The sequence below is a fragment of the Populus trichocarpa genome, chromosome 11 (assembly GCF_000002775.5).
Source record: "Populus trichocarpa isolate Nisqually-1 chromosome 11, P.trichocarpa_v4.1, whole genome shotgun sequence".
Classification (NCBI taxonomy): domain Eukaryota; kingdom Viridiplantae; phylum Streptophyta; class Magnoliopsida; order Malpighiales; family Salicaceae; genus Populus; species Populus trichocarpa.
In genome coordinates this window covers 863,402-886,068 of record NC_037295.2, presented here as the reverse complement: position 1 = coordinate 886,068, position 22,667 = coordinate 863,402, and the positions used below count along the sequence as shown (strand labels likewise).

The window sequence follows — 22,667 nt, the reverse complement described above, 5'->3', positions numbered from 1 at the left end:
AGCAAATAGTTATCGTCCATTGAATCCCTTGATCTTCCCATGATCTTCCCATTCTACAAAGCAAACAAAACAAAACTAAACAATTAGGTTGACCACACACCAAACCCTTTCTCTCCTCCCCCCTAACAAATGCAAGCTCCAAATAAATCATTCCCTTCAAAACCCTATCATTCCAAACTCTTGATTCACCACTACTCCATTTACAACAACACAAAATCCCAACTACTACGCCACAGATTCTACACTTCAACTTATCATAACCTAATTTTCAAATTATTTTTATATAAAAAATTATTAATTTAATTAAAAAATACTTTCCACCGCATTACTCAACATTCATGGTATCGTGTGATTATTTACCAAATTTAGTTGGAAGTTTTAATAAGAATAAGGGAAACTACATCTAAGCCCTTTCGCTATCATAAATGTTGCAATTTGTCCCTCATCAACTACTAGTTTCAATTGCACCAGAATTGAATTACAAGAATGTCAATCTTCCATTCGAGCAAAGAAAATCCTTTTGTGGATGGCATCAATTATGTTACATCAATAGGTCAACTCGAACGAGAATGAGAGAGCTGGTTTGACGATAAGTAAATATTTTGCATTATTAATTATAAGGGTTCAAACCCTATGAAAAACTAACTCTTATAATTTTTTTTTATTATCCCTGTTGATTATCTATTTATCTTTAATGATATTAAATAAAAAAATTTAATTTTAAAATACAAAAACCAATAAAAAAATCATTTTTTTTATTAAATTTAATTTGATTTAATGGTAATCTATTGATCCAAAATCTAATTCAAATTAGATTTTTTAAAAATCAATTTAAAAATTAATTTTATTAAATTCAAGTTGATGTAATAAAATATAATTTATTTAATTAAACTTTACTCTGATCAAATCAATTTTAAAGAGAATATCTTTTTATTTATAAAAACCAAATCATTATTATTTAAAATTAATCTAATAAATCTATGATCCAAACCTTAAATGGAGTCCGACCCGACACCAAAGAGTAACACTAATAACAATTTCACACTAAAATCAGTAGTGGGTCCCCACAACTTGAGCACTAATCAGCCCACCATTACGGCCACATAAAACTGACAGACAGCTTCCCATTCCCATTGTCATTTCGTATTTTTCTTACACTGACACAAACGAAAGCTCTTACAGATCAAGCAAACATTAAAAACTTCAAAGAAGCAAATCCCATGTCCCTCTCTCAAAATCAATGTAATAACAATTTTAATAATTATATTAATAATAATATTTAATTTCCCTTTTCATTTCATTTTCTTATGTAATTATTTTCATTATTTTCGTTCTTTTTCTTGTTTTTGATAGGAAGGAGGAGAAGGATGACAAAGAAATCATCATTGCTGCCGATTCTTCTTCAACAGTCAAGACGACGTGTCATCTGGTCTGGATGGAAGCTAGTGATCATCCTCTCCATGGGGCTCTGTGTTTTTGCTCTTTTTAGAATTCATTTATCTTCTCCTCCTGAAACTTTACTTTCTCGTAGAAGATCTTTTTCTCGCGAAGTTGTCTTCAGTGGCCCCCCTAAAGTCGCCTTTCTTTTTCTTGTTAGACGGGGCTTGCCTCTTGATTTTCTCTGGGGGAGTTTCTTTGAGGTAATTAAAAAGAAAAATGGCAACTTTTTGATCTTTTTTTGAATTTTGATTTGAATTTTTTGAGTTTTCTTTCACTTTCCCGGGAAAGCTGGTGGAATTTGGGAATAGGGTTTTTATTTTTATTTTTAGTTTGTGATTTGATTTTTCTGTCACTTTCTTTGGAAAGTAATGGAATTTGGGAAGAGCGTTTGTTTTACAATGCAATTTGTGTTTTCTGTCACTTTCTCGAGAAAATTAACTGAATTTAGGTTTATGTGTGTATTTGAATCTTCTTTCAGAAAGTTAACGGAATTTAGGAAATGGGATTTGATTTTTGTGTTGATTACAATTTGAGCCTTCTGTCAGTTTCTCAGGAAAATTAATGGAATTTGGAAAATTGGGTTCTAATGTTTTTGCAGAATGCTGACACGGGGAATTTTTCGATACATGTACACTCAGAGCCAGGGTTTGAGTTTGATGAGTCAACAACAAGGTCACATTTCTTTTATGGTCGACAATTGAAGAACAGTATTCAGGTCACTTATCAATAAAAGCTTCTAAAGATTCAACTTTTTTCCATTTTAGTAAATTGTGCACGAAATGGCTACTGGAAAGTACAAATTTGCATCGCATTATTTCTATCTTTTCTTATTTCCCCCATTGTCAGTGCCTAAAGTGGTTCACTAGGTTTCATTTGGTCAAAATATGAGTCCTTTGGAGTTGGACAGATGGAATTGATAGATGTATATTTTTTTTAATTGGCTTATGCAAGCAATAGGTAAACACAGTTTAAATATTGCGCCTTTATTGTCTTTTGAAAATTTCTACTAATGTAGCGTGTTAATGTTAACTTTGATTTTGTTAAAGTTAGAGCTTTTTCTTTAAGCGAAAAAGGAATGATGGATAATATATTGTATGTTTGAAATTGGAATTTTGCAGGTAATATGGGGAGAATCAAGTATGATAGAAGCAGAAAGGTTACTACTTGATGCTGCTTTAGAGGATCCAGCAAATCAAAGATTTGTTCTTCTCTCTGACAGGTTGATTTCCTGTATTGAGTTGGTCAATGAATTTGTTCAACAAAGCTTGTGTTTAGACCTTTGCAACTTATTTCCTTATTTATCGATTATCCTTTTTTAATAGTTTCATTACCTTATTAGGCACGTGAGTTGAATTCATGTGGCGAGTTTCATGTCTAAAACATGTAATGTTCTTTATTTGTATGTTGCAGTTGTGTGCCTTTATACAACTTTAGCTATATATACAGCTATTTGATGGCTTCTCCTAGGAGTTTTGTGGACAGGTAATCGGAAGGGCTTTCATTCTTGAGGTGCCAAGCATTGATTGTATTACCATTCAGCCTTTGACCTCTTTGTAGTGTTTATGAAGGAATCTTGAAAAGCTAAGATTTATTTATATGCTTTGTGTTACAGCTTTCTTGATGTGAAGGAAGGCCGCTACCACCCTAAGATGTCACCTGTTATACCAAAGGACAAGTGGCGAAAAGGGTCCCAGGTTGTTCCATAAAGAAACAAGTTTATCTTCCTATGTGATCTTTATGCATAAACAATGCTTTAACTTGACATTTGATTTTGTAATTACAGTGGATAGCTTTAATCCGGAGCCATGCTGAAGTGATTGTAGATGATGTTGTTATCTTACCAGTCTTTAAGAAACTTTGCAAGGTACTTGATCAAGTTATTTTGTCCATAGCTGCAACTTCATTTTCAGATATAATAGATATTTAAACCATTAATGCTGCTTATGTAAGATGTGACTATTTCTGAAACTTGACTAACTTTGCTATGCAGCAACATGTATGCTGCTGTAGTGAATGGAGCTTTCTTAAAACCTAAAATGATTTAAATTGACGAGCAAGACAATATATTACCTTTAGAATTTACTACTTTATTTTGATGATGCTCACCTTTTCATCATGTGTAATTGGACCTTTTTCCCATTACTAAATGACTTGCTCCTCTTTAATTTTGCTGGCATGATTTTTGTCCATATATCTGCGCAAGCATTGTTCTTCTTCCTGGTTGGTTCTAATTCCTTACAGACAATTCTAACTAGATGCAACCACTGTCGAAAAGCTTTTAAAATCTGTATTAATCATGTAATAACTTACTTTTAACATCTGTACATTTTGCAGCGTCGCCCGCCTCTTGATGCCAGTAAGGGAAAGCTGAATATTGTAAGTTATATTCAACATCTAATTTTCTACATTGTAAGGAAAAATGCTTCTTAATGTTCTGATATTTGAATCCTCTTGTCTTATGTTGAGTTTAATTCATATGTTTGGCCCTTGCCTGCCTGTAGCTTCTGGAGCTATTGGAAATGTTCTTTCTATGGTGAATTCTGTCTCATAGCTGTGTTCAACTCATATACTATGCCTTTGCCAACTGCAGATCGTAATATATTTGTTGTACCTTAAGGGTGTTGGCTTATTGTCATTTCTAGTTACTGTTTGCTCAATTATCTTTGGTTGCTTCAGTATAATGAAGCAACAATGTACATTTGCAAAATAGCAAAGAGAGGAGTTCCAGTTAAGGCTTGGATATTTTGGAAAACTTCAAGTTGGGGCTTGTTGATTTTCAATAATTTTGTGGATGTTTGAAATAATTTATATTCCTGATATTGTGATTCATCCTAGTTTCTTTCAAGGATTTGATCATTATTCTGATCTGGGCCTAATCACAATGCAGAAACTTCAGAAGCAACACAACTGTATTCCTGATGAACACTATGTGCAGACATTGCTTTCGGTAAGTAGCATTTGGTTTTGTTTCTACCCATTGTTGTCTTCAGATCTCTGCCTAATTGTGTTTTTTTTTTTCTTTTCTATGTCAACTTCTCAGATGAGTGAACTAGAGGGTGAACTTGAAAGAAGGACCGTGACCTATACTGTATGGAATCAATCCGCAACAAAAATGGAAAACAAAGGCTGGCATCCTAAGACATTTTCCTATGCAAATGCAAGCCCTCGGAAAATCAAGGAAATAAAGGTCATTATTTCATTTCTATTGTTAATTTAGTTCGATGTAATGATGGAAAGCATAATATGGTCATATGGAATTCTTCCATCTCTATTATGTTATCTTATCTTGGAACTTGAGGGATCCCATTTTGTGTGCATGGGAATGCTGGTACCATCACTATGTTATCTATGCGTTTGGAATTGTGCTGTAACTTCTGAGGAAGTGTTTGATTTCTATCGCAAAAAAAGAAGTGCATTTAGGCATTCCATCTACATTCTATGGTTGTTTTTGTACCACTTTTTAGCCACTGGAATGGTTTGCGCTGATTCTGTTTTCTAGAAAGTGGTGTGGTTTTCTTGGTTATCATATGTGCTTCTCTCACTTTCTACTAACTCTTCTGTTCATCTGTGTTACTCAATTTCACAGGGCATCAACCATATAGACTATGAGACCGAGTACCGAACAGAATGGTGCCGGACTAACTCAACATTCGTTCCTTGTTTTCTATTCGCACGGAAGTTCTCACGAGGAGCTGCCATGCGCCTATTGAGTGATGGTGTTGCTGGTCAATTTGATGCCTCTTCCATATTAGCCAGGTCTGCCCCTGATTAGGAACAGTGACATTTCTCTCAGTACTATTGGCCCTCAACCTACCCATTTCACAAACAGTCGCGGCAGCTAGAGCACGCCCACGTATAAACACATGATTCTATACATAGATTAGATATCCATACAATAGTAGAAGAATATTATCTGCTGCTGCTGATTAATTTTCAAGGAAATGAGTTAGAAGTTAACATTTTGAGTTTTGATCCTATCATTAAGGTCTCTTAGCATTCTGATCTTTACATGGTTTACAGAGGTGGGAAACTAATCCTTGTTCTGTCTGCGCAGTGCTACTGTTGTAGAAAGAGAATTTTGTTTCATTACTTGAATAATTGACATGCTACTTTATAAGAGATTATTTAACAATGACTTAAAATCACATTTATTTATTTTTTCCAATCTTACTGATGACTTCTGTATCGTTTATATATATATATATATATATATATATATATATATATTTTGCTATGAGTTATATTAATATTCTAACAGTATAAAAGATGACTGATGCGGGAGATTCTGAAAGAACTGAACTGTCAAATTCAATTGTTTTTGTAAAAAATAAACAATATATGATTAGTAAAAAAGAACTGAATTCCATGCTCCTATTGTGATCAAAAGGAAGAGGAATCAGATTAAACCAGTGTCAACAGTTAAAATAAAAAGTCTCACCCTACACACATAAAGGAGAAAGATTCCTGAATATACAAAACTATCTTCAATACTTGTTCATTTAGTCTAAAAAACAAACCTAAAATAATACAATTCCCAGACCTTTCTTTGCAAAATACCACCAAGTGAAATTGGCATCAAATAAAAAACCACGGGAAGCACAATAATAATTTCTAAAAATACGAGAAGCTATTTCTACTTTGGGTACGTGTGCTGCATCATCATCATCATCATCATCGCTACTGTTGTGGGTATTGATAACTTCATCCTTTGATTGGATATCATCATCCTTTCCTTCCTCTTCATACAACCATTGTACACCAATAGTCCTTGTTTGAACAGGTGGATCATGTGGAAGCACTGAAATACTCACGTCATCACCATTATCAAATGTAGGACCACCGACCCCTAATTTCCAGTGGCTTAGCAATTGGAATTCACGAACATCACGCCCGTAACTCGAATGGTAGACAGGGGCGTGACAACGCAAGGATCAACCACTGGTATTGTTTCTGATTATAAAATGAAAAGGTTCAAAGCGACTGTACTCTGACGTCATATAAAACCTTGTGAACAGATTAAAGCCACATATCCGGTGCACAGGAGGAGGTGAGGACATTTTGAATGAAAAGTTATCTACAAACTCATTCTGAATTAGCCATTTATCCTCTTCTTCCTCCTCATAAAACCCCCTTAACTCCTCATCTTCATCAAATCCATCTGCGACAACGTTGAATGAGCCATGTATAAATGTTATCTGTACCACCAAAACAATGTCTATAAAATGAGCAAAAGAAAAGTATTCAAATGTAGATTTCAAAGAAAATAACATGGATGCATTTGAGCACTAACCATTTCTATTATTCTGAACATGTGTGAGTCAAACTTTTGGATTGATTCTTGCTTCATCCAATCTTGGAACTCGACAAATTGTTCACAACCATTTGCTACAGTCCAAGGGTTTAGATTTGAAACTCTTTACAGTAAATAGCAAAAGGACACATCTAACGACCACAAATGGGATGGAAGCTCTGGGAGTGCCTGAAGCATTTTGCAATTTCTTAAATATAGGTGTCTAAGCAAACCAAGATCCTTGATGCTTTCTGGAAGAGCTCGAATTGGAGTTCCACTTAAATCTAGTCTCTCCAAGGAGCGTGGCAGTGAAAACGAGGTAAATCTCAACATTTTCATCGCTGAAAACCTAGAGGGAAAGAATAGCTTCAATGGAAGAGATGTAATGTATGATGTACTTGCAACAATTCCATCACTTTGAAGCAAGCTGCGCCCCTGATGATGCTCTACCACCGTATTCATCAGGCTGTCAAGATTTGAGCAACCATCTAAAACCAGCTCTTGAAGTGAATTCAATCTACACATTTCTTCTGGAAGCTCCATAAGACTTGTACAATTTCTTAGATTTAAGATCAATAGTCTTTGTAGATCACCAATAGATTCGTGAATTTGAACCAAACATATGCAGTCTTCAAGTATTAGCTTTTCAAGGACTGGAAGACCTGAGAAGTCTGGGGTTCTAATGAGATCATGAGAGTGACGGATATCAAGAATTTTCAATTTTGGAAGAAACTACGAAAATACATGAATTTAGTTATTATCAATTGAAAACGAGAGAGATAGCTATAAAGAGAGACTCGATACATACCGATTTGCCTTTCCAAGCATCAACTAGACAGCTTCTGGATAGATCAAGAACCACCAGCTTCTCCAAGCTTATTTGATTTGGTACGGATCTCAAAGAGAATCCATGCCAACATAACCATATCAAATTCTTAGGGAAGTGCTCAAAACTTCCATGAAACTTAGTGTAGTTTAGTTGGAGAAATTTTACATCTGACATCTTTCTAAAAGCATCCGTGCTGAGGATGGGAAACAAACTTGTTTGGTTAGTTTGTAATTTTCCCCCATAAAGAAAGTCAGAAAACCATTGTTGAGAGAAATTAAGCCTGCGGCTCTTGCTGCGAACAATTGAACTGGTACAAGCAACTTCTGCATAATCATCTTCCATTAATGCATGCATATCCAGGGTAAGGCCACGCAATTTTTCAGCATCCTGCATCAAAAATTATAAAAAGTATATGAGAAAGGAAAGTAAAAGAGTGAACACGTTAAGGCACCACAAACCATTCAAGTACACACAAAAAAATTGAGCTACTTACGGTAGTTCCATTCAATACTCTAAAAGCATCCTCGTGATGCCATGTTCTTTGACATTTGGGTGATTCTTGTCTAGCAATTTCCCTTCCCATATCTCTTACGAGCTGATGCATCCACAACCTTTTATCATTGTTGATTTCAACAAGGCATCTATCGATAAGTTTGTCAATCCTAAATCTTGCACCTATACCGAGCCCATCTAGTATCGTAACTGCATAATCCACATCCATTCCATTGAAGAAACAAGCAATATCAAGGAATATGTTTTTTTGATAATCATCATCTAGAGAGTGGTAACTTATTTCAAGAACATTTTGAACTTCACAATTAGGAATCACTGCCAATTGCTGTAATGCGCTTCCCCATAATTTTCTTCCTTTCCCTGACAATGAAGAACCAATAACACGAAGGGCTAATGGAAGTCCATTACAATGATGCACTATTCTCCAAGAGTCCTCCACAAAACCTTTAACAGGGTAAGCTTGTCCAAAGGCATGCCAACTGAAAAGCTCGAGTGATTTTTTGTAGTCTAGAGGTTCAACTTTGCACTTGACAAACTCATCATTAGCCGCAATTAGACCCTTATTTCTAGTTGTTACAATGATTTTACATCCTTGACAAAACCATTCTTGCATGCCTATGATTGCATTGAATTGGTCCCTATTGTCCACATCATCAAGAACAATAAGAGTTCTTCTGCAACACAAGGCATCCTTAATCTTTAAAATTCCTTCATCAACATCATGTATCTCATCAACAGTTTGGTTTAGGATATCAGAAAGAAGTTGCCTCTGTAGGCAAACTACACCTTTGGATTCTTTTGAGATTTCTCTAACATTTGATAGATAGCTCCTGCATTCAAATTTACGAAAGTTCTGATTAAAAACACTCTTTGCTATGGTTGTCTTCCCAACTCCACCAATTCCATAGAGCATAGCAATGGCAGCATCATGGGACTCATCTTGCAACCATGAGTTGATATAATTTACTAGAGGATCTCTTCCAATGAAATGAAGGGGTACATGAAATATTTTTCGATCCAAGTTCTTTGAGACCTTCCCCACAATACATTGGACAAGCAGTGCCTCGTATCTACATCAAAAATAAAAATATAGTATGATATTTAGTAGTCTCTCTAGAAAGTATAAAAATCTCAGTATTTTTCAAGAAAATTAATAATGTAGAATCATTACATTTTAAACTAGACAAGAAGGAAGAGAACAGAAGACAAGGAAAAAGTATCTTCTATTTTTATTTTTCTTCTATGCTATCTGAGTTTGGAGTGGTATGGTTTTTCTAAATTAGGAGTGGTATTATCAGTCATCCTCTAAATACTTGCAAAACAAAACAAATTAAGAGTTCACAATCAGCATTCTAGTCTTATGCTAGGTGTAGTTTCATAAAGAGATACAACTTACCCATCTCCTAAAACCATTCCAGCTAAATCGGCCACTTCCTTCAAAGCAATCCTCCACCCGTTCACCCTCTCCATCTCCTCCTTGAAGTGCTTTTCATGCTCAACAAATGCTGTGGCGAAGCTCCCTGTTTGCTTTCTGACTTGGGATGGATCCACATCATAGAATACCGGCAAAACTCTGCAGTCTGCAGTCCTCCTGCGTTCCATGATCATTACAAGTTCATCAAGGCACCACCTCGAAGAAGCATAGTCTTTGGAGAATACGATTATCGCAATTTTTGATTGTTGTAATGCCTTCTGGAGCTCCGATTCGATGTTCTCTCCTCTGCCAATTTCATCATCATCTCTAAATGTGTGAATCCCTGCTTGAACAAGGGCTGTGTAGAGGTGATCAGTAAAATTCTTGCGAGTGTCTTCGCCTCTGAAACTCAAGAACACTTGATATTTACAATGGGAAAACCGTGAAGATGAGGATGCTTGATATTTCGCAGCAGCCATTCCAAATACAGAGAAAGAAAATCTTCGAAGATCTGAACCAACATAAGAGAACAGGGCAAGAGTTGGAGCTAAAGTAAACATCATTTACATCAGAGTTATATTCCATAAAATAACACACAGGAGATAAGAAAGAGAGTGGGAGAGAGTACCTGAAAGTTTCTCTTTCCCTTATCTCTAAGTTGTGGCTTCAGTTCTGTATCAGTTGATCAATAGTATTCTGCTCTAAGCTAAGTCCATGGTACTCTACTGCGTGAGGATGCCGGCACAAAGTGCAAAAACATAAAAATAATTTTCGTGGATGACTTCTTACGCGGACAACACAACCAAGTCCAAGTATTCAATTTATAGATTGTTCGCAATGTCTTTAACTTCTTGAACACTTTAAAGTGGGGGAAAAGAAACAAAAACATAAAAAAAAAAAGTTTCGTAGATGACTTCTTACGCGGAAAAGACAACCAAGTCTTCGATTTTGAATTTGGTAGGATAGTGTGCTGGCAATTTCTTCAACACTTTTCAAGTTTTTTTTTTTTTTTAAATTCTAGAATTGAAAAGAGAGAGAGAAAGAGAAAAGAAGGATCGTCAGACTGGGCCTAGAACCAAGCCTCATCAGTCGAATCGAAAGCTTATTAGCTTATTTGCCTGCTCACTTAATGAAAGGTCTACAGATTAGTTGTTTGGTGGAAGATCAATAGAAAATCCAGGTTTCTTATATCCAAGAATGCTGTTCTCACATCTGTTTGATGCACTGTGATTTTTCCAAAACCAAAGTCAACACAATTGCTTTAAATGCAATGATATAATGCAGATGGCGGTTCTTACATTGACACAAAGGAGAGCCATAGGTAACCAAAGCTTAGCACTTGAACAATTTGCAGCAAACAAAATTGGACATATTTATTGAGTAAACTTAACTAGGATCAAAACTCATCTTTTATTTCCTCAGAATTACCTAATCTATTCGAAGTTTTGATTAACCTGAGACCTCATGATACCTTCTCTACATCCTCTCTCGCGAGCCCTAAGCTCCCATATTGCAGTAAGTTTCCTCTGTTCTTCCAATACTTTTTCAGCCTTTTCCCTTGCCGCCTCGCAGCTACCCATTCCAGAATCGCATTTCTCTGCCTCTTTCTGATACTGGGATGTCATTCTCTTAGCCTCCAACAGCGCCAAGTCTGTGTTGGGTTGGTTGCCAATAATGTGCAGCAACCATTAATGGACTGCACCGTCCATTGACAATTGCAGCAGCCCTTCTCAAATGTCAAAGTTTGGCAGCCATCATTGTTGAAGAAAAGCTGGAGTTGGCAGCCACCATTGTTGAAGAAGAGCTGGAGCTGTGACACCATTCTTGCCTATAAATAGGCACCGAGAGAGAGAGAGCAGAGTTTGAGAGAGAGTGGAGAATGTGAAAAGAACAAGAGAGAAAAAGGGGCTGCCAAGGGCAGCAGCCCTGTTGCCTTGTGTAGCAGTGTGTGAGAGCAATGAGAGTTGAGTGAAGTGATTCTACTTCTTCATATGTGTTGTAACCCTTTCTCTATCTGTCTTTAATAATATAGACTTTTCTCGTGGATGTAGGCGATTTTGCCGAACCACGTTAAATATTGTGTCTCAGTGTGCTTAGCCTCCAATGGACAACTATCAGTACACCACCGGTCCGCGCACAGGGGAGCCGGAATCCCCAACAGTCTGCACGTTGCTGTTTTTCCTGAGCTTCTTCTTCACTTAACCTCAGTTCATCTTTCAACATGTTTGTTAGACTTTGTTCCATCTCACGGCTCACGTCAGGATCGTGCTTCTTACACTCTAAAAGGGTGCAAAGTCAAGAACAGAAAATGTCAAAGACCAAGAAATGGTATAACCTACTATAGATCACGTCACTCAACAAGCAGAATCACATTCACCATCTTTCTTCGCATCTCAAAAACGTCAGTACTAGAATTTTTCAGAAATTAAGCACGTATTCGATTGGTTATTTGTGTGCACACGAAACATGTTACCATCGACACCCTAACTAGCCATTTTAGATGTCTGAAGATTCCAGAACATCATGTTCTTCAGCAGAAAAGAAAGGGGTGTTTTTTTTTTTTTTTTTCCTGATCCACTTACACTTATTGGCTTCTTTTCTTTTAGTTTAGGAGTCAATTTCCATGTGTCATTTTTCTCAATTGATGTAATCTTTTCATCTATAACAATTCTTTATTTTTTATTGCCTTTCCAAACACTATATGTTTACATGTGACAAGATAATAATATAATGTTAGATCATCATCAATTGAATTAATTATCTCACACAAGTCATCAAAGCTCTTCATCTTTCTTGGTGGAGTAGGTGGGCTACCGCTGCTTAAACTTTCACTAGAAGAATAAGATAAATGTGAAGTTGAGTTCATTAATGATCGTTGAGATGTAACAAGTTTTTGATGACCTTCATATCTCTCATCCTTTTCAAAAAAAACTAGTAGAAAATCATATTTCTCACAATCATCTACCTTCGAATTCCATGCTCCTTCTTCATCAAATTCAACATCCTTACTAATCATCATCTTTTTTTTAACTGAAATATCATACTATTCTTTGCTCTCCTTTTCTTTTACATGTGTTATTTTAATTTTATTTTTACATAAAAAGATGAAATAAAATTAAAAATAACATGAAAAATAAATAGACACACACATATATATATATATATATATATATATATATATATATATATATATATATATATATATATATATATGACCAATAAAAGGTTGATATGTGTAAAGATATCAACGGTCCTGATGATGCCAAGTGTCAGAAGATTAGCAATTAATATTGTTACAATGCTGTTAGTATTTTTTATTACAAAAGGAGAATCTGTTAGCATTAATATTGTGTGTAAAAGGAAGAATATTCTTCGTATAAGTATCTTTCCAATACTACATATATAAACTGAGTATGAGTAATGTAAACATTAAGCAAAAGCAAATAATAAAACAGTGCTAGAATTCGTCTTCTGCTTCTCTGTGCATAACAGATTCATTCATTCTCTGTTCTTCGTTCTTTTCACTCTCTGCTTTTTCTTCATTTCTATTTCATTTCTATATAAACATTACTGTCTATCATGGTATCAGAGCGCTGGAACTCTTGATCTTGTGGCCATTAACTTCTGAATTTTGGCTTTATTCTCATCCTCTTCATAAAATTCTTGTGCACTTATTGATGTGCCTATCAGCTATTTGATATATTGCCTCACTGATTCTCTTCTTCAAAACTCCAGTTTTCTATTACTTCACCGAACATTATAATCTTCAATTTTCTGCTTTCTCCTACATTCTAAAATGGTGACTAGCTCTCAACTTCAGATTATTCAATCTCCTATCACTTCTCTGCTTCCTGCAATCTCTACTGCTATAACAGTGAAGCTTGACGATACAAACTACCTCGTCTGGCAATTTCAAATGAAAATTCTTCTTGAAAGTCATGGAATTCTAGGATTTGTTGATGGTTCCAGAAAATGTCCAAGTCGATTTGATACAGATTTCGATATTGAGGGTGTTGAATCTGATGATCATCAGATTTGGAAAATGCATGACAGAGCACTGATGCAGCTACTTATTGCCACTCTTTCTTCTACTGCCATTTCCTATGTCATTGGCTGCATCAGTTCTCATGATATGTGGGTTCAATTGCAGGATCGTTTTTCTACAGTAACCAAGGCAAGAATCTTTCAAATGAAGAGTGAACTTCAAACTATCAAGAAAGGTTTAGAACCTGTGTCTCAGTATCTGCAGAGAATCAAAGATGCCCGTGATCATCTCTCTGCCGCTGGAGTTTATTTTGAAGATGAGGATATTGTGATCTTGGCTCTTAATGGCCTTTCTTCTGATTATAACACGTTCCGATGTATGGTTCGAGGCAGAGATAATGTGTTATCTCTTAAAGATTTTCGCTCTCAATTGCTTGCTGAAGAAGCTACTATTGAGCAGACCCATTCCTCTTCTCCATTTGTCTCTGCTATGCACGTTCAGAATCAAGTGTCTCAAGGCAAGGCTCTGGTTCTTGATGAAGGTAATTCTAATCCTCTTTCTTCCAACTTCAAGTCAGCTCCATCTTCTCAATTTTCCTCTGGCTTCCATGGAGGTTCTAACGGCTATCAGAGTGGTTTCAATGGTCATAACACTGGTGGTTATTTTCACCACCGTGGCTCTCAGTTTAAGGGCCGTGGTAGAGGTCGCCATACTTTCCAATATGGCCAACGATATTATCCTGCTCAACCAAGCTCTAATCCTGGTATTCTTGGTCCTGGAACTGATATGCCTACTTGCCAAATCTGTGGTAAGAGAGGTCATGTTGCTGCCGATTGTTATCAACGTCACAACCAATCCTCAGCCCCTACCTCTTCTGTTCAATGTCAAATTTGCTGGAAATATAGGCATTCTGCCATCCAATGTTATCATAGAGGCAACTTCTCCTATCAAGGTCGTCCTCCTTCCATCAATCTTAGTGCTATGGCTGCTACCTTTCCTCCATCTCCTGAACCATTTTGGGTGGCTGATACTGGCGCCACAGCTCATATGACATCTGATTTGTCTCACCTTCAGGAGGCTACTTCTTACTCTGGTCCTGATGCTATTACCACTGCCGGCGGTTTAGGTTTGAGCATTTCTAGTATTGGCTCTTCTGTTTTGCCTATTCCACAATGCTCCTTACAATTACACCAAGTGTTGCATGTTCCTAAGCTATCTCAACATCTGCTGTCAGTTTATAGGCTGTGTAAAGATAATCATTGTCGATTTATTTGTGATGACTTTGGTTTTTGGATTCAGGACAAAATCACGGGGGATGTCCTTCTCAAGGGCCTGTGTAGTAATGGTTTATATCCTATTCCTTTTTCTGTTTCTTCTAGTTCCCACACACCTTTTCAACTTGCATCAGCTTCCCATCGTAATCAGTCTTGCTATCTTGGTCAACAGGTTCAAACCAGTCTTTGGCACAAGCGATTTGGTCATCCCTCTAATAGCATCACGTCCACTCTTCTCACTCAGTCTCAGATTCCCTTCACTTCAGATCCTACCAAGTCTGTTTGTACCACTTGTTTAGAGGGCAAAATTACTAAGCTTCCTTTTCCATATCCAGCAGTTAAGTCTATTCACCCTTTAGAAATCATACATAGTGATGTTTGGGGCCCTGCACCCGTAATGTCTGTTGATGGCTTTAGATATTATGTTAGTTTTGTTGATGAATGTACACGGTACTCTTGGATTTTTCCAATGATCAATAAAGGAGAGGTTTATTCTATTTTTGTCCATTTCCATACATTTCTAGTTACTCAATTTTCTGCTACACTTAGGATCTTTTAAAGTGATGGAGGTGGTGAATATATTAGCACCAACTTCAAAAACTATCTTCATACCAAGGGCATTGTTCATCAAATGTCATGTCCCTATACCCCTGAACAAAATGGTCTTGCTGAGAGAAAGCATAGACATATTGTGGAAACCGCCGTCACTTTATTACAAACTGCCCATCTCCCTAATAAATTCTGGTTTCATGCTTGTGCTACTTCCATCTATTTGATTAATAGATTGCCTTGTCAAATTCTACGGCTGAAATCTCCTTTTTTTCTTGCTGTATGGTTCTTCCCCTGTCATCCATCACTTGCGCATCTTTGGTTGTGCTTGTTTCCCTTTACTTCGGCCTTACAACACTAATAAACTACAGCCAAAAACTTCCACATGCATCTTTTTGGGCTATGTTGGCCAATATAAAGGGTATATTTGTTTTTCCCTTCATACCAATCGCATCTTTGTGTCTCGCCATGTCCTCTTTGATGAATCATTGTTTCCTTATATCTCTGTGCCTATGCCTGCAGTCTCTCCTTCTCTGCATGTGTCTGCTGTCTCTCTTTCTTCCCCATCTGTCTCTCTTCATAACTCTGTTTTGCCTCTTGTTTTTTCCTCTCCTTCCTTTTCTTCTACTCCTTCTGCATCATTCCCTTTTTTGTCACCTGGTCTGTCTTCACAGCCCTCATCTGACTTGCACTCCCCTGCACATTCTCCTCTCCCCGTGGATCCTGATTTCCACCCTGAGCGCCTGTGTGTAGTTCTGCCTCTCTCCCCCATGAATCTTCATCCCATGACTACCAGGTCTAAAAGTGGCATTTCCAAGAAAAAGGCCTATTCTGCCACTGTTCAATCTCTTGCTCTTTCTCAGGTTGAACCTCGTTCCTTCAAGATTGCTTTTGCCACTGTTGAATGGCAATCAGCCATGCAGGAGGAAATTGAGGCCCTTCATGCCCAGGGTACTTGGGACCTTGTTGCTTTGCCACCTGACAGAAATCTTGTTAGCTGTAAGTGGGTCTACCGGCTGAAGAAGCATGCTGATGGTTCTATAGCTCGCCATAAGGCTCGATTAGTGGCTAAGGGGTTTAGTCGAGAGGAGGGTATTGACTATGGAGAAACCTTCAGTCCTGTGGTGAAACCCACCACTGTTCGTCTAGTTCTTGCCCTTGCAGCTCACTTTAATTGGTCCTTGCGGCAGCTTGATGTGAAGAATGCATTCTTGCATGGCATTCTTCATGAGGAGGTTTATATGACTCAACCTCCGGGCTTTGTTAGTAAGGCTCATCCCTCTGATTTTGTTTGCCGGCTGAGGAAGTCTTTGTGTGGTCTTAAGCAGGCTCCTCGTGCCTGGAATGAGCGGTTCACCAGTTTTTTGCTCAGCTTGGGGTTTCAAGCATCTCTTGTTGATTCCTCTTTATTTGTTCAGCACTCTTCTCATGGCACTCTGATCTTGCTCCTCTATGTTGACGATATCATTCTTACTGGCAGCCATTCCTCTCTTTTTTCGTCTGTTATTGCTACTTTGTCTCAGGAATTTGACCTCACAGATTTGGGTCCATTGCATCATTTTTTGGGGCTGCAGATTTCCTATCTGCCTTCTGGTTTACTTGTGTCTCAAACTAGCTATATCACTGACTTACTTGCCAGGGTTGATTTGCAGAATTCAAAAGCTTGTGCTACTCCTTGTCTTCCTCATCATCACCTGCTCAAGGATGACGGCCAACCATATTCTAATCCGCAGCAATACAAGAGCATTGTGGAGCCTTGCAGTATCTCACTTTCACAAGGCCTGATATTGCATTTTCAGTGAATCAAGCTTGCCAGTTCATGCATAATCCAATGGTCTCTCATGTTGTCGCAGTCAAACGTATTTTGCGATATCTCAAAGGTACCCTACATCTTGGCCTTCACTTTCATCCTGGTCCTCTTCATTTGCAGGCCTACAGTGATGCCGACTGGGCTGGAGATCCTAATGACCGCCGGTCTGTCTCTGGTTCGCTTGTCTATTTTGGTTCTAGTCCTATTTCTTGGGCTTCTAAGAAACAACATACTGTTTCTCGTTCGTCTACGGAGGCTGAATATCGCGCTCTTGCTATCACTGCTGCAGAGCTTGCCTGGATTTGTCAACTACTTTGTGATATTCATATTCCTTTACTTCTTCCACCTTTAATTCATTGCGATAATATTTCTGCTATCTCCCTTGCTTCCAATCCAGTGTTCCATTCCAGGATGAAACATCTCCAGATCGATTATCATTTTGTTAGGGAGCGGGTTATCATGGGTGATTTACTGGTCCAGCATGTCTCCTCTAGTGATCAGTTTGCTGATATCCTCACCAAAGGCCTTTCCATTTCTTTATTTCAGCATCATTGCTCCAATCTCATGCTTGGCTCCTCCCAGCCTGCGATTGAGGGGGCATGTAAAGATATCAACGGTCCTGATGATGCCAAGTGTCAGAAGATTAGCAATTAATATTGTTATAATGCTGTTAGTATTTTTGATTACAAAAGGAGAATCTGTTAGCATTAATATTGTGTGTAAAAGGAAGAATATTCTTCGTATAAGTATCTTTCCAATACTACATATATAAATTGAGTATGAGTAATGTAAACATTAAGCAAAAGCAAATAATAAAACAGTGCTAGAATTCGTCTTCTGCTTCTCTGTGCATAACAGATTCATTCATTCTCTGTTCTTCGTTCTTTTCACTCTCTGCTTTTTCTTCATTTCTATTTCATTTCTATATAAACACTACTGTCTATCAATATGTAAAATGGGATATTTAATATATTTTTATTATAAATACAAGATGTTATAAATAAAAATTAACAATAAAATAATATCATATAACATTAAAAAAAATATAAAAACCCTTACAAACTTTTTAAAATAAAAAGTCTCACCCTAGACATATAAAGGGGAAAGATTCCTGAATATACAAAACTATCTTCAATACTTGTTCATTTAGTCTAAAAAAACAAACCTAAAATAATACAATTTCCAGACCTTTCTTTGCAAAATACCAACAAGTGAAATTGCCATCATATAAAAAACAACGGAAAGCACAATAATAATTTCTAAAAATATGAGAAGCTATTTCTACTTTGACTACGTGTGCATCATCGTCGTCGTCGTCGCTACTGTTGTGGGCATTTTCATCCTTTGATTGGATATCATCATCATCTCCTTCCTCTTCATACAACCACTGTACACCAATCCTCCTTATTTGAAAAGCTGGATGATGTCGAAGCACTGAAATACTCACGTCATCACCATTATCAAATGTACGATCACCGACCCCTAATTTCCTATGCATTAGCGATTGGAATTCACAAACACGACGCTTGTAAATCATAGGGAAGATAAAGGCTCGACAACGCAAGGATCGACCACTGGTATTGTTTCTGATTCCAATATAAACTAGACTAGAGCCACTGTATTCTGACGTCACACAAAACCTTGTGAACAGATTAAAGCCACATATCCGGCGCGTACCAGCTGAGGATATTTTGAATGAAAAGTTATCTACAAACTCATTCTGAATTAGCCATTTATCCTCTTCTTCCTCCTCATAAAACCCCCTTAACTCCTCATCTTCAAATGCATATGCGACAACGTTGAATATGCCATATAAAAATGTTATCTGTACAGCCAAAACAATGTCTATAAAATGAGCAAAAGAAAAATATTCAAATGTAGATTTCAAAGACAATAAATTGGGTGAGGGAGGACCTCAAATCTCGATGGCTGTATTTGAGAACGGACCGTTTCCATTATTCTGAACATGCGTGAGTCAAACTTTTCGATTAATTCTTGCTTTATCCAATCCTTGAACTCGACAAATTGATCACAACCATCTGCTTTAGTACATCTGTTTAGATTTGCAAGTCTTTGCAGTGAATAGCAAAAGGACACATCTAACGAAATAGAATGGGATGGAAGCTCTGGGAGTGCCTGAAGCATTTTGCAATTTCTTAAATGTAGGTACTTGAGTAGACCAAGATCCTTGATGCTTTCTGGAAGAGAACGAATTGTTGTTCCACTTAAATCTAGTATCTGCAAGGAGCGTGGAAGTGAAAACGAGGTAAATCTCAACATTTTCCTCGCTGAAAACCTAGAGGGAAAGAATAGCTTCAATGGAAGAGATGTAATGTATGATGTACTTGCAACAATTCCATCACTTTGAAGCAAGCTGCGCCCCTGATGATGCTCTACCACCGTATTCATCAGGCTGTCAAGATTTGAGCAACCATCTAAAACCAGCTCTTGAAGTGAATTCAATCTACGCATTTCTTCTGGAAGCTCCATAAGACTTGTACAATTTCTTAGATTTAAGATCAATAGTCTTTGTAGATCACCAATAGATTCGTGAATTTGAACCAAACATATGCAGTCTTCAAGTATTAGCTTTTCAAGGACTGGAAGACCTGAGAAGTCTGGGGTTCTAATGAGATCATGAGAGTGACGGATATCAAGAATTTTCAATTTTGGAAGAAACTACGAAAATACATGAATTTAGTTATTATCAATTGAAAACGAGAGAGATAGCTATAAAGAGAGACTCGATACATACCGGTTTGCCTTTCCAAGCATCAACTAGACAGCTTCTGGATAGATCAAGAACCACCAGCTTCTCCAAGCTTATTTGATTTGGTACGGATCTCAAAGAGAATCCATGCCAACATAACCATATCAAATTCTTAGGGAAGTGCTCAAAACTTCCATGAAACTTAGTGTAGTTTAGTTGGAGAAATTTTACATCTGACATCTTTCTAAAAGCATCCGTGCTGAGGATGGGAAACAAACTTGTTTGGTTAGTTTGTAATTTTCCCCCATAAAGAAAGTCAGAAAACCATTGTTGAGAGAAATTAAGCCTGCGGCTCTTGCTGCGAACAATTGAACTGGTACAAGCAACTTCTGCATAATCATCTTCCATTAATGCATGCATATCCAGGGTAAGGCCACGCAATTTTTCAGCATCCTGCATCAAAAATTATAAAAAGTATATGAGAAAGGAAAGTAAAAGAGTGAACACGTTAAGGCACCACAAACCATTCAAGTACACACAAAAAAATTGAGCTACTTACGGTAGTTCCATTCAATACTCTAAAAGCATCCTCGTGATGCCATGTTCTTTGACATTTGGGTGATTCTTGTCTAGCAATTTCCCTTCCCATATCTCTTACGAGCTGATGCATCCACAACCTTTTATCATTGTTGATTTCAACAAGGCATCTATCGATAAGTTTGTCAATCCTAAATCTTGCACCTATACCGAGCCCATCTAGTATCGTAACTGCATAATCCACATCCATTCCATTGAAGAAACAAGCAATATCAAGGAATATGTTTTTTTGATAATCATCATCTAGAGAGTGGTAACTTATTTCAAGAACATTTTGAACTTCACAATTAGGAATCACTGCCAATTGCTGTAATGCGCTTCCCCATAATTTTCTTCCTTTCCCTGACAATGAAGAACCAATAACACGAAGGGCTAATGGAAGTCCATTACAATGATGCACTATTCTCCAAGAGTCCTCCACAAAACCTTTAACAGGGTAAGCTTGTCCAAAGGCATGCCAACTGAAAAGCTCGAGTGATTTTTTGTAGTCTAGAGGTTCAACTTTGCACTTGACAAACTCATCATTAGCCGCAATTAGACCCTTATTTCTAGTTGTTACAATGATTTTACATCCTTGACAAAACCATTCTTGCATGCCTATGATTGCATTGAATTGGTCCCTATTGTCCACATCATCAAGAACAATAAGAGTTCTTCTGCAACACAAGGCATCCTTAATCTTTAAAATTCCTTCATCAACATCATGTATCTCATCAACAGTTTGGTTTAGGATATCAGAAAGAAGTTGCCTCTGTAGGCAAACTACACCTTTGGATTCTTTTGAGATTTCTCTAACATTTGATAGATAGCTCCTGCATTCAAATTTACGAAAGTTCTGATTAAAAACACTCTTTGCTATGGTTGTCTTCCCAACTCCACCAATTCCATAGAGCATAGCAATGGCAGCATCATGGGACTCATCTTGCAACCATGAGTTGATATAATTTACTAGAGGATCTCTTCCAATGAAATGAAGGGGTACATGAAATATTTTTCGATCCAAGTTCTTTGAGACCTTCCCCACAATACATTGGACAAGCAGTGCCTCGTATCTACATCAAAAATAAAAATATAGTATGATATTTAGTAGTCTCTCTAGAAAGTATAAAAATCTCAGTATTTTTCAAGAAAATTAATAATGTAGAATCATTACATTTTAAACTAGACAAGAAGGAAGAGAACAGAAGACAAGGAAAAAGTATCTTCTATTTTTATTTTTCTTCTATGCTATCTGAGTTTGGAGTGGTATGGTTTTTCTAAATTAGGAGTGGTATTATCAGTCATCCTCTAAATACTTGCAAAACAAAACAAATTAAGAGTTCACAATCAGCATTCTAGTCTTATGCTAGGTGTAGTTTCATAAAGAGATACAACTTACCCATCTCCTAAAACCATTCCAGCTAAATCGGCCACTTCCTTCAAAGCAATCCTCCACCCGTTCACCCTCTCCATCTCCTCCTTGAAGTGCTTTTCATGCTCAACAAATGCTGTGGCGAAGCTCCCTGTTTGCTTTCTGACTTGGGATGGATCCACATCATAGAATACCGGCAAAACTCTGCAGTCTGCAGTCCTCCTGCGTTCCATGATCATTACAAGTTCATCAAGGCACCACCTCGAAGAAGCATAGTCTTTGGAGAATACGATTATCGCAATTTTTGATTGTTGTAATGCCTTCTGGAGCTCCGATTCGATGTTCTCTCCTCTGCCAATTTCATCATCATCTCTAAATGTGTGAATCCCTGCTTGAACAAGGGCTGTGTAGAGGTGATCAGTAAAATTCTTGCGAGTGTCTTCGCCTCTGAAACTCAAGAACACTTGATATTTACAATGGGAAAACCGTGAAGATGAGGATGCTTGATATTTCGCAGCAGCCATTCCAAATACAGAGAAAGAAAATCTTCGAAGATCTGAACCAACATAAGAGAACAGGGCAAGAGTTGGAGCTAAAGTAAACATCATTTACATCAGAGTTATATTCCATAAAATAACACACAGGAGATAAGAAAGAGAGTGGGAGAGAGTACCTGAAAGTTTCTCTTTCCCTTATCTCTAAGTTGTGGCTTCAGTTCTGTATCAGTTGATCAATAGTATTCTGCTCTAAGCTAAGTCCATGGTACTCTACTGCGTGAGGATGCCGGCACAAAGTGCAAAAACATAAAAATAATTTTCGTGGATGACTTCTTACGCGGACAACACAACCAAGTCCAAGTATTCAATTTATAGATTGTTCGCAATGTCTTTAACTTCTTGAACACT

General features: G+C 37.2%; 2 protein-coding genes across 7 annotated transcripts; one reads left to right on the top strand and one right to left on the bottom strand.

Annotated features, from left to right (window-relative positions):
• The first annotated feature begins 1,077 nt into the window (after nucleotides 1-1,077).
• Nucleotides 1,078-5,582, top strand: LOC112325545 (glycosyltransferase BC10). The gene is made up of 11 exons (XM_024592242.2): nucleotides 1,078-1,242; nucleotides 1,354-1,640; nucleotides 2,039-2,155; nucleotides 2,559-2,659; nucleotides 2,851-2,922; nucleotides 3,053-3,134; nucleotides 3,224-3,304; nucleotides 3,775-3,816; nucleotides 4,328-4,387; nucleotides 4,481-4,627; nucleotides 5,027-5,582. Exons 2-11 carry the CDS (start codon nucleotides 1,368-1,370, stop codon nucleotides 5,210-5,212), a joined length of 1,161 nt encoding a protein of 386 aa, XP_024448010.2. The 5' UTR covers nucleotides 1,078-1,242; nucleotides 1,354-1,367; the 3' UTR covers nucleotides 5,213-5,582.
• Nucleotides 5,583-5,911: 329 nt separating this feature from the next.
• Nucleotides 5,912-22,667, bottom strand: LOC7484284 (disease resistance protein RPV1). 6 transcript variants are annotated; one of them, XM_052445138.1, is made up of 6 exons: nucleotides 22,436-22,667; nucleotides 9,469-9,997; nucleotides 8,053-9,142; nucleotides 7,539-7,946; nucleotides 6,731-7,462; nucleotides 5,912-6,635 (listed from the first exon to the last, which is right to left on the bottom strand). In XM_052445138.1, exons 2-5 carry the CDS (start codon nucleotides 9,963-9,965, stop codon nucleotides 6,857-6,859), a joined length of 2,601 nt encoding a protein of 866 aa, XP_052301098.1. In that variant the 5' UTR covers nucleotides 9,966-9,997; nucleotides 22,436-22,667; the 3' UTR covers nucleotides 5,912-6,635; nucleotides 6,731-6,856. The 6 variants fall into 6 exon arrangements, with proteins under 6 accessions (XP_052301098.1, XP_024436714.1, XP_052301095.1 ...); XM_024580946.2 differs by lacking the exon at nucleotides 22,436-22,667 and adding an exon at nucleotides 10,115-11,457; XM_052445135.1 differs by lacking the exons at nucleotides 8,053-9,142; nucleotides 9,469-9,997; nucleotides 22,436-22,667 and adding exons at nucleotides 20,374-21,463; nucleotides 21,790-22,426.

Coding starts and splice junctions, on each gene's coding strand:
- LOC112325545 (XM_024592242.2), top strand. CDS start 1,368: ATGACAAAGAAATCATCATTGCTGCCGATTCTTCTTCAACAGTCAAGA. Junction 2,660..2,850: donor TTTGTTCTTCTCTCTGACAG/GTTGATTTCCTG, acceptor TGTATGTTGCAG/TTGTGTGCCTTTATACAACT. Junction 2,923..3,052: donor CCTAGGAGTTTTGTGGACAG/GTAATCGGAAGG, acceptor TTTGTGTTACAG/CTTTCTTGATGTGAAGGAAG.
- LOC7484284 (XM_052445135.1), bottom strand. CDS start 22,370: ATGATGTTTACTTTAGCTCCAACTCTTGCCCTGTTCTCTTATGTTGGT. Junction 21,464..21,789: donor GGAATGGTTTTAGGAGATGG/GTAAGTTGTATC, acceptor TTTTTGATGTAG/ATACGAGGCACTGCTTGTCC. Junction 7,947..20,373: donor GAGTATTGAATGGAACTACC/GTAAGTAGCTCA, acceptor TTTTTGATGCAG/GATGCTGAAAAATTGCGTGG.